Here is a 12,530-nt window from a genome sequence, read left to right on the forward strand (position 1 = left end):
CCAAAATATAAGAATTGAAATTGGACTGACATCCTTATACCAGCTAACAAAATTTGACTATGGAAAGCAGAATTGGTCCAAGGAGGCAACTGTGTTTCCTGGCTCTTTGGTTGTCCGCAGAGATCCAAGGTAAATTGGACAGGACAAATCAGACAAAGCCTGTGTTTGAGCAGCTACAACAGGAGATGGCTGCAGCTGGCTACATGCAGGACTTCAATTACTGGTCAAACAAATTTCTGGGGACCAGAAAAAGGAGCTCGGATGCAGCAGCAATGGACCAACGCAGCAATGACCAGACTCTTTTGGTCGAAACCAAAAATGGTTCTTTGCTAGCACCGGAACTGAACCACCTAAGCACTGGCTTTACACCAGCACCAGTTCTTCTTTGGTGGAAAAGCCCTCATAGAGATGTGCATTGCTGAGAATAAGTATTTTAAAGCTGACGTGAAAACAAATCAGTCACTTACTGATCCATGCTCATTACCAGTTCAACTGATCATTTAAAAAAAAACTTTTATTCTGAGATACCAAGAAAATGTATGAACCAAAGTTCAATGCTAACCTGCTTTTGTGCGCACTTACCATGAAAAGGATGGAGGAAACATTGATGAAGTATCCTGGGAGGCGGTCTTTCCAGGTCAACTTCTCTATGGCAGCCTGACAGAAAGGAAAAGGTCAAAATACTCCAACAACTTTCAGTGTTGCTGAACTTGTTGGAAGGTCTGTCAAATAGTCTTCAGGAGACTTCTAGAAAGAAAGAAAAATGCTGTCACAACTGGCAGCATTGATTAAAAAGCCATTCTCAAAATCTGCTGTGAAATTGATCACAACCCCCTTCTGTCAAATGGTTTGTAAAAGTTAAATGAAAAACCAGTAACATTATTTGAATTTCACCACTACCAAGAAATAGTAAAATATCTCTGGAAAGAAAAAGAATAAAATTATAAAACAAGTAAAACTTATTTTGCTTATATATAAAATGTTATGATATTGTTATGATAATGATATTGTTCTTCTAATTTTAACATTTTAGGAAACACAAATTTTTCTTCCATAGCACAACTCAGACAACACCATAATCACCCTAATACAAGATTGCTATCTCAACCACAAACCTTTAGATAATCTACCCAAAAAAAAGGGAAAAGAGCAGGTTAAAGTACAGTAAAAACTATCAGTTATAGTGCAGTTTCCCTGCTGCAACACACATGACTCAAATGACTAATAAGCAGACTGGTGCAGAGCTTAATGTCAAGCTCCTCACCAATCTGCTAATTAAGTTTGATGTGTGTCAGATGTGTTGCAGCAGGGAAATTCCAAACACTTTCAGGACTGCGGTCCTTGAGGACCGGAGTTGCCCACACCTGTTGTGCATGATCAATTCATGTTCCTCATGGAAAATATGAGAGAAACTACCTTGTACTACTTAAATAAAAGCAAATTAACTCCATCCAAAGCAATGTGACCCCATTCACTGTGATGCTGGTGACTTCAGTCTGCGCCCACGTGAACAGGCACAGGCTGAGGATATCCAGTTTTATGCTCCTTGCAAGTGCAACAGCACCACCTAGTGAATATTTTGACATAGTACAACCTGCAGGATAAGTTGCTTAGATCCCAACAGAAATATGAGAAAGCTGCAATCTATTAAGCTATAAACAATAATGATGATGATAAAAATAAATAAATAAAATAAAAGAGTGAGCAGTTTTAGGGGGAATCTTTAGAGAACCAGTCTCTTCAGGAAGGTGAATTTTGGAAGGAGACATTAATAAGCCAGAATTACAGTTGTTGGCGAAGTGTTTTATTTGGCTGTCTTTTTATGTATTTATTTGTGTATGAATATCGATTTTTTTTTTTTTCTCTTTTTGGCAAACAAGCAGTTTCCTTGCATGCAGAACCTCATGTGTTCACTGTTTATGTACCTCCCCTTCATGGTTTGTATTCTGAATTAAACTTGGATCTTGTCCAAGAAACTTCTTACAGTTACATATGCTCCATTGTTTCCTGCAAAACTCAAATGATTACCAGACTGTCACCAGACTGCCAAAGAGTTTAGCATCTTTCATGTCTTCACCATCTAATTCTACCATTTAGTTTCATTGCACCTTGATTAAACTTGCAAAGGCATGCAAAAGTTTTGATCACTAAAAAGTCGAGTTAACTGATGCCGTAAAGGAGGGAAAGGCTGAAACTGTTTCTGTTAAAGGGGAATTTAATCAAAACTGAATATGATAAACACTGTACAAGGCATATAATCTTTGCACGTAAATTTGTGTTATGATGCAGTTATCTCCATGATTAATGAATCAAGCTGAAATCTCAACCATCACATCAGTCCAACTCTGGTGGACTCTACTGGTGCTATTGGAGAATTTGACTGGATAGAGACGGCTCATAGAAGTGCACATTTACTATTTTCCTCATACTAAATGTGTTTATTTATCTAGTAAACACAATAAGCTCATTTAAGCTGTAAAACTGAAACATAGTAAGTTATTGCTACATATTTTATTACCTTTACATGTAAAACTATGAGCTAACAGTATGACCAGAACAGACCAGATATACAGTAAGTTGTCGTTTTTTTTTTCTGAAGAATTTAACATCACACTGGTCAAGTTACACATTTCTTGTGTTGTTCTATGTCTTAACTGCAGAAGGGCAAAATTTTATGCAACATCCAAAAACGTATCTGATCATGAGCTGTTTGTTTGTGTTTTGGTGACGGACTGGACCTGTCCAGACTGCACCCCAATGACCCTGCATTGGATTGGGTAGATACAGAAAATGGATGATTAGATGGACACTAAAACTTACACACGCACACACACACAAGTTACTTTCTGACACAAGCTGACAAATCTGAAGGACTGACACACTGAAAGGCAAAAAGACCTTCAGAGTAAAGATGTGTGTGTGGATGCTGGGGACAGCCATAAGCTGGGGAGGCAGTAAATGGGCCAAATGTTATATTTGGCTTTAAGAGTCCACTGAGGAAAGGTCTCCTGACAGAGACCCTGTGACAAATATTATTTGTCTTTGTCACTCATTTACCTTTCATTTTGTGGGTCTAAAGCAGCAAACACAGCCAAAAATGTTTTTTGTGGGTTTTTTTTCTTTATTAATAAATACTCTCATTGTTGTGTATAAACAGTATATGTTTATGACATCTAAAACCTTGATTATATAATCACACAAGGTAGTACCAATCTATAAGACATACACTCATCTGCCACATTATAGGATAAACCTTTGATTGTAAATATCTATTGACAAATATTGACCAATATTTAAACAGCCAGTCACATGGCAGCAACCCAATGTATTTAAGCATGTAGACATGGTAAAAACAACTTGCTTAAGTTAAAAATGAGCATCGAATAGAGAGTAAAGGTGATTTAAGTGAAGGTGGATGGTTGTTGGTGCCAGATAGGCTGGTCTGAGAATTTCAGAAACTGCTGATATTGTGGGACTTTGACACACAGCCATCTGTAGGCTTTATCCGGCAAGCAGCACTAGTCTGGAGAAAAATATCTTGTTGACGTCAGAGATCAGAGGAGAACAGCCAGACAGATAGGAGATGTCTGAAAGTCAACAGTAGCTTAAATTGCCCTGGGTTACAACAAAGGGATGCAGAATGCCATCTCTGTATGCACAACACATCCAGCCTTAAAGTTGATGGGCTACAGCAGCAGAAGATTGCTCCTGGTGCCACTCTTGTAAGCTAAGAGCAGGATAATTCACACAAACTCTCCACAACTGGACACAAGAATTGGTGTGACGAGTCTCCAATTCAGCTGCCAGATTCAGATTCTGACCCTGCCAATTCAGATGGCAGGGTCAGACTTTGACATAAACAACATAAAAACATGGATCCCTCCTGCCATGAATCAATGGTTCAGAAGATATGTTTTTGGAACACTTTGGATCTTTTGTTACCACTTGAGCATTGTTACAGGACAGTGTCTACCTGAGTATTGCTGCTAACCATTTCTATCCCATTATCATCACAGTGTTCCATCTTCTGATGGCTACTTCCAGCAGGATAATGCACCATCATTTCCACCTGCTTTCTTGAGTTTACTGCACTCATGTGACCCCTGCAGTCACTAGATCTAAATCCTAAAGAGCACCTTTGGCATATGGGGAAAAGGGAGATGCTCTCATGGATGTACAGTTTACAAATCTACAGCAGCTGTGTCATCTTATCATGCCAATAAGGGTGACAATTTATGAGACGTTTCCAACACCATGTTAAATAGGCTCCCAAGAATTAGCGTAAATGCAGATCTGCAGGCTAAAGAGGGTTCAACTCCTGTACGAGGAATGTGTATCTAATAAAGTCATTGGTGGGTGTATGTTAATAGTACGATGTTAATAAGTATCTAAATATTCCCTATGTGTGTGCTAAAGAGTTGACAAAGGGTCCTTAAAGTGTCACACACACAGAGGTGTATAATCCAGATGCCACAAACTAGAAGTCCTGTCCGGCAGCTGTTCCAACCAGTCTCGAAAGCAGCTGAATTTATTTGGCTCCGCTCCACTGCCAGGTAGATGAGCCTGTTAGAGAAAACCCCTGTTCTCAATGCATCATAGATCCAAAAACATGGCAGGACTTCTACTTTATTTTTACTTCTACTTTATACACTTCTCCTCACACAAAGACAGAACCTGTCTTCCCTTTCACCTGATTGTGAAATGTATACTTCTGTGTTTCACTTTGTGCTGCCTGTGTTGTTGCAAGCTTTTCCTTGGTTTAATGTTTAAAAGAAAATATCCCTTTTCTTATATTTCTCATTGTTTATCATGTTACAGTGGTGTCCTTGTACATAAGAGGATGTGAGAAGTTTTCACAGTACCCTGCATGTCACTTCAGATAATGCAAAGCATCAACTGTTGAATAAATAAAACTCCGCTAGTGTCCAAACAAGTGCTCCAAGTGAAGGAGTTCAAGTATCACAAGGTCTTGTTCACGAGTGGATAGAAAAAGAGATCAACAGGTGGATCAGTATTGCTTCAGCAGGGATCAAGACTCTACATCTGTCTGTAGTGGTTAAGAAAGAACTTAGCTGAAATGCACATGTACTGGTTGATCGACATTCCTCCCATAACATGCGCTAACAAGCTGTGAGTAGTGACCAAAAGAACAAGATCATGAACACAATGAGTTTCTTTTTCAGTGAATTAGACTCTCTCTTAGACAGATCTGATTGGAAATGCTTCTTTACATCGAGAGAAGTCAGATGAGGTGGCTAGGATATCTGGTTAGAATGCCTCCTGGACATCTTCTTGGTGAGATGTTCCTGTCATGTCCATCTGGTATGAGACCCCAGAGAGATGCAGGATGTGCTGGAGGAAGTACAACTCATTGGTGCACTGACTGTAGAAGTCCCTGCAGAACACGCTGCAATAAGCAGCTCAGTTCAGTTCACACTTTAGAAATATGATATCTTGATTTAAACCTACAACACATTTCAATGTCTCAGGTAACAAATACAATGGTTCAAGTGTGTATGAGAGGAAGAGTTCTGAGTCGCCATAGTGACGGTCACTAATCTTGCCCCTGGAGTCCTGCCCAGCATGCATCACTCCCACTCAGCCACCCTCCCTCTGTTTTTTTCCATCCCTCCACTTCTTCACTCTCCTACTCAGTTTTTTTTATTCGTGTGTCTGTGTGTGGCTTTGTGTTGTTTCCTTTGTCTTTTTGACAAGCTTCACACTTAAAAGAAAAACAAAAAAAACTTTTAAAATTTCTTCACATTTGAAAATTAATTTAAAAGTTGTGAAGCAAGACATTGCGGCCAAAGTGGCATTTCTATCATTGTTTTGCAGCCATCTATATTTGGCTGTGATATATCATTTATTTCATTCATTCATTGATAACACCCCAGTATTTTTCTCATGGGGATCCTCCCAGCCAAATAGTTATAGTTTGGGCCCCTGGCTGGCCCTAATCTGAAAGCATCCTATGGTGGTGGTCATTGTGTTCATGGGTGAAATGGCTCCAACTTTCCAGTCAGAGTGTCTGCAAAGACTGGAGCAAATAGATCCATCCAGGGACAGACTGGCCATCTGGCATACTGGTTGGATATTTTCTTTGAGCTGACACAGTTTTCATTTGGTCTGATAGGCCCATAAAACTCAGTAGACCAGCAGCCCAACTAATACTGGGCCAGCCTGCTCAAAATTTCAGGATGAAAGCATCTGCTAAATCACTGTAGAATAGAATAGAATCCAAATAGTCAGCACAGAACTTTCCTTCTTGACCACCAGCCAATGAAACACATTAATCTGTGACCCACTGGTTCTTTCTTATCAGACAGCAGACTGAACCAGTCAGATTCTGTAAACCTTTAGTGTCAGCGGATACAGTTACCTGTTAGCCCCAAGGAGAGGAAACGGAGAGGAGGCCAGAGAAACTGGGCAAAATAAAAATGATGCTGCCACGGACGCTTTACACTGATGACAGCAACATCCTCATTGGCAGCCATGGATGATGATGGTAAAGAAGAATGACCTGAGTCTCGAAGGGCAAGTTCACACTGGTCCGCCAGGAGATTCTGGTCCGCTTAAAAGCATGAAAGAAACTAGCGAGTCAGTGAGTCTGTATCCAGTCTCTGAGTACAGAGACCCATCAAAGTAAGTCTGATCCATACGAGCTAGTTAGCGGTAAACATGCCAGCTGTTCACAAAGTTATGATGATATGATGATAACACATCAATAAAACAGCAGCTTAACTACCACTTTTTGTTTGTCTCCTTGTATTTATCAAATTAGTTGAAAAGCTCAGAGTTTCCAGCAGGAGAACACCTGGTTCACTGGTCGTGTTTACTAGTTGGTCTCAAATTTAGTTATTTCATGTCTTCCTGAACTAATTCATCTAACTGAATGTGTTTTTTTGTTGCATCTTTATCCTTCCCCCTTTAGGTGAAGTGTAGAGATACTTCTTTTTTTTCCAACACCCACCCACCTTTCCTCATGTCATCTTTTCCGCATTTTAAGGCAACGCCGGTTAAAAAACTGGTTGCAGGGCCGAAGTATCAGTTTGTTCTATAAATTTGTCAAATGTAAATGTCTGTGTGCCTAACCTTGGACAAGTTGACTTGAACCTTGAATATCCCCTTGGGGATAAATAAAGTATCTTTGATTTGATTTAATTGATTTGAAAGTGAGAACATGATTTTTAATCATCATTGATCAACATTAACAGTGAGTCAGCAGTTTTCTGATTTTGGAGTGAGGATGTGTTCGAGGCAGTTTCCGTGTCGGTGTTTACCCAAAATATATGGAAATAAAAAACATATTTTAAGACAGTTTATTTATTTACACTTTTGTCCATATGTTCCAACTCTGGCATTTTTGCCTCTTTAACAGAAAATCCAATAATTCTGGACCTGACTGCATCATTATGTCAAATTCACAACAAAAAATAATTTTTTAATCTTTAGCTGAACCTGGTTAAGATAACATCACCAGGAACAGTTTTTATCTGATATGTAATTTTCATGTTGGTTCCATTTTCTTTTGCCCTCAAACAGAAAATAGGATGGATGCTGATTTAATATTAATCACCACGATGGAGTATAGATGTTTATATTATCAATAAATTCCACCTTTTTGTATCCAATATTCTCACTTCCTACTGCTCACTGCATGGCTTTAATGGGCTTAAGAAGTTGTACAGGTAATATTCACACTTAAGGGAGCACAAAGATTTGTGGCATGCATGATCATATGTAGAACATTCTGCGACCCCTAGGTCCATCATGAAAAATATTGGCTCCTGCATGAACAAAGCTGTTGCTAATACATTTAGATCAGTTGTCACAATCATTCCTGTGAGAGATACCTGAATCACAGAGACATCCGTGTAAGAGAGGAAGTCAAGCAGATCTAACAGGACAGAAAATACAAGCAGCATTTATGCAAGATAATGTTCAGGCCAGACAGGAAACAGATCCCACAGTGGAGTAAGACTCCAGTTTACTGCCGTAACTACCAGATGTCTACATATCAAGGTTACAGTTAAAGAAAACAAAATATTTGAGAAGTTGAAACTTGTCCCCGAGGATGGGACAGGAAGAGAAGAACAGATAGACAGCTGCCTGCAGGAAAAGATGGCAAAAGGAGAAGAAGTCACTAGAGGAGTAAGGAGCAGAAAGGAAAGGAAAAGGAGGTGGAAAGTAGGAGGAGTAAGAAGGACAAAAGGGAAAGAAGTGGACAAGAAAGGGAGAGGAGGAGTTACCGGTATTCCTGCAGCCATAGTAGACAGTAGTGTTTGTCTCCATTTGTTCTTCCCTGCCACTGTCCCATCCTCCTGCATCCCTGGCTACAGGACAGAGGGACAGGTTTTACACGCATCACACAAACATACACACTTGTTTCTGCATCCAAACACACATCCCTTCCGTGCAATTTTAACTCTTTAATGTTCTATGGGCAATGCTAGTAATAAGAGCAAAAACACCACACACTGGCCTACTGGACTGAAGGGTTTTTATAAGATTGAAAAGTGGAAAAAAGGGGAAAAAGTCTTAAAGATCTCTGGATGGCCAGTTGGGTGGCAAGCCAAGCAACTTGGAAGCAATGGGACGCAGCACCAGCCAGTCCTAATCATGGCAGGAAACAAGGACAGCTCAGACCCAAATGTCCAGAGGCAGGCAACGTGCTTCCCAGACGGGAGGCGCATGCTGGATCATGGAAAGCACAATCTTTGGTGAATCTATGAAGGTGCAAAATTGGGCAAAGGTTATCCCATGTTCTTGGTACTAAATGATGTACCAAGTGTCTGCCATGTGTCACTGTATGATAACATCATTAAATCTAACAACATACCAATACAGTTCACCAACACCAGTACCGTATAAAATACACTACTAATATACCAATATATTCATCCATCTATTGGTTCTTTTCAAGCAACAGGTCTGGGAAAGAAACATTCAAGGAATACAAATCCCTCCAGTATGATCTGTATCCTCCTATTCCTGTTCCGAAAGACAGTTTGTGAAATCAGTTTGACCTTGCTTCACCTGTCTCCCACCTCATTCTGCGCCAACCTGAAATTTTGTCCATGCGGGTGGTTAGCTCAAGTACAAGCAGCATCTTTGGGCTGAGCTTGGCCGCCGGGCAATCGCCAACAACCTCCCTCTGCAAGCCTGACACCATGGGAGTGTCCTGGATTTCCTTTTCAGGACAAGGTGACTCTAAGCGCCTCTCCACCAAAGTCTCTGAATCACTCTTAGTTTGACCCCTTAGCTGAGACCAGTTTGCCCTCTACCATTGGTGATGATGTTTCCAAACTTTGCAGAGTTGAAATGGTGGCTTAAGTGAAAGATTTTTGTTCCCATCCATTTGCATGAATCACAGTTAGCAAAACAGTATAAAAATAATAGAAAGTGTGTGACAGAGTTTGGTTCTTTCCTTTTATAACCACATGGATGGTTCACTTAACGGGGCAAAATCTTTTACACAGAATATATACAATTCAGAAACAAACAAAAACAAAAGAACAAAAACAGAACACCTATATGAAATGGCTGCTTTGACCCTGTAAGTTCCCGCCTCATCCTGGCAGTGGCAGGAAGCCATCTGTCACCGCTGCAAATGTACGTGGGCTGCGAAGACTCAACGTGATTGACCCAGTTTACACAGTAAATCTAGATCATTCTGTGTCATTAGATTATTATGCTAATATTTGCCACACACACTGGAAACACACCCATCCGCATGATCAAGAGACAAGTGAGTCAAACTATGAAAATAGAGTTTGCTGGAATACTTTCTGAGGAATATGGTTTCTTTGTACTAATAAATCAAACAAAATTATAATAACTTTAAGGTATTTTATTTTTCCTTTGCATGCAACTTCTTATGAATATTAAAGGAATAAAATATGATTAATTAGATTAAAATAGGACTAAACAAAACAGAGCTTTTTACTTTAAAATCCCCTGAGATGACTTGTGAATGGACACAATATGAATAAATTACATTAAAGTAGTTGTAATAGTAAATACATAAATAAATTAAGCTAAACTGAACTCATCACATTTTTCTTTTCTTTAGTAATAATTGACAGGAAGGGTTAATACTGACAACATTCATCCAATTCCTTAAGTCAAATGGATGACATGTTAATAACATTAAACACAACCAGTAGGAAAATCCTCCCACACCTTCAGGCCGAAGGAGGGAAATACGGCTCTCATGAGGAATTCAACATTGGTGGAAACCTCATGCTAAATTGCTCCTTTTAACAAGCCACAAAGTTCTTTTAAAGAGGAAAGAGTCGGGGGGCTGGATGGTGCAGGTTCAACATGAGTTTTACTTGTGGGTACATTCAGTCAAAAGCACTTCCTAAAACACTTTCTTTCTTTCTTCCTGCTCGGGTTAAAGCAATAACATCTCTGTGTCAAGTTACGCATGTACAACTGCTCATTTACTGAGGACTAAATTACACCGTTTTATCTCTTCCACCGTCACCTAAACGGACATTACTGCCTGCATGAACAAATGCCCCACGGGATCGCTTCTGGAAAGAAGAAAGTCTCCTTCATTCCTACCTCACTCTTCCTCTTCTTCTTTTTCTTCTTCTCTTTCCTCTGTCTTTTCTGAAGGAGGATGGTCTCGTACCTTGGTCGAGGGTGTTCCTGAGGGAAAATAAAGTGCACCGTGTGCTTTCTGCAGGGCATTTTTGAAACTTAGTTTGGGAATTATATTCATCGATGTTTGTGTGATTTGGTTAATGTCAACATTTCCACTTAACTGAAACACACATTGGTACTGTTGCATTACTTACTGCTTGCAGTAGACAAACAGAAAGTCTTTAAAATAGGTACTTGATTTGGCTGCTGAAGAATCGTACCAGCCCCAGATGAAAATGGTTTCACTGGCATAACTGATGTGTACATGTGTGCTCATGAATCATGAGGGAATTCTTTGAGTGATCTACCTCATCCTCCTCGATGCCCGTTAGGTCCCAGCTGAAACTTAGACTTATCTGTCGACGTTTCCAGTGTTCCAGGAAGAGCACCGCTACACAACCACACACACACACACAGACAAACGTAACAACTTTATGTTGATTCTAAAAATAATCAGGACCATCATTTTGCAAATGTAATGAACTTTTGTTGGACACATATGTGTTGTTCATCATTTGGAGACCAGATTTTGACCTTTTCTTTTTTGGAAAGACCTGCTTTTGATGTATATCATTCTGTTGTTGAGCGCTCCCAGCTCAGGGAAACTCATGCACCTGGATGTCCACACATTTTGAAATAATGGGACTCAAAAGACCCGACTGCCATCTGACAGTGAGTCAAGTCCCCATCTCAGGGACTGTTTCAGTGATGGACAGGCGACAGAATTGGGACTAAGATCACTAATAAGTTCCTACCACAGCCAAGACTGAGGCTGTCATCGGCTTGTGCCGACGTAGCTTCTCTGTGAGCTCAGACCACATTGATGACTTCCTCACATGCACCAGTCAGCCTTTGTGGTCCATTATCATAATGCTTTGTCTTTTCTCAGAGCACTTTTAGGAAATTCAAACCACTGCACAAAACACACGAGACCTGCTGTTTAAGAAGTGATCTGACTATGTTTTCTAGCCAACATAAAGTTATCTAGAAATTTTTGTTTGTGCTTTTTTTCCTGTTTCTTTTGCAAAGTGTTGTATTTGATCGATAAGAGAATATTTTTTTGCTGTATTGACTATTGACTGCCAAACTGGATATAACTGCTTTTTTTTTAGCAACCTGGTTGCATCAAATAAGCATGTTGTTAAAGTGTGAATATATTTAATATGCTAAACAACTCTTACTATTACCAAGGGAATACAGAGAATGCCAGATGGAGACAAACATTTCCCATATTTAGGGTGAGGCAGCCTGTATCTGAAGGAGCACTCCAGTGCTGTCAAAGGGTCAAGCATGAAGTGAAAGACATTGTCTCGTGATGATAGCTTAGTTAGCATCCCGATTTGCCTGCTTTATCACTTTATTAAGTCACGTTTGATATATTTATACGAAACATATTTAAATTACAAGTTTCACTTTTGATTATTAATAAATTTCCTGGATATCGTAACCTTTAATGTCAAGCAACTCTGACCAGTTGCTCTGAGCATTTGTTCTTCGAGTTTCACAAGGGATGAAGGAAGTCATAAGAATTTAATAAGCAACTTCACATTCAGCTCACTTGCTCTCTCTCTTTCTCACACACACACACACACACACACACACACACACACACGTGCACACAAGCTCACCCCACAGAGACATGAAGATGGAGAAGAAGACGGTGGCCGGATTATCAAAGAGGTGTGAAGCTCTGGCAGTGCTGCAGGCGGTGCTGAGATGCCAGAAGTCGCAGGCTCCATCACACAGAGGACACATGGTGAAATTGAGACGCTCATCACACATTTCCAGACTGAAAAGGGGGGAAGGAGGAGGAGAAAACCTTAAGTTAGATGGGAGGGGATAGATGTATCAGTATTAATTGTATGTGTCATGCAGCTGAG

At 40.0% G+C, this 12,530-nt stretch overlaps 1 protein-coding gene across 1 annotated transcript in view; it reads right to left on the reverse strand.

Moving 5' to 3' along the window:
• The window catches only part of ano2b (anoctamin 2b), a gene marked incomplete at both ends in the record, with an annotated part of 86,167 nt that overhangs the window by 32,981 nt on the left and 40,656 nt on the right, over positions 1 to 12,530 (reverse strand). Inside the window, 4 exons of the mRNA XM_079262823.1 lie at positions 583 to 657; positions 10,570 to 10,656; positions 10,959 to 11,041; positions 12,279 to 12,439. Of these exons, the coding sequence (XP_079118949.1) occupies positions 583 to 657; positions 10,570 to 10,656; positions 10,959 to 11,041; positions 12,279 to 12,439 (406 nt within the window). The remainder of the gene's footprint in view (positions 1 to 582; positions 658 to 10,569; positions 10,657 to 10,958; positions 11,042 to 12,278; positions 12,440 to 12,530) is intronic.

Source organism: Telmatherina bonti, assembly GCF_933228915.1.
Source record: "Telmatherina bonti genome assembly, chromosome: 23".
NCBI classification, from domain to species: domain Eukaryota; kingdom Metazoa; phylum Chordata; class Actinopteri; order Atheriniformes; family Telmatherinidae; genus Telmatherina; species Telmatherina bonti.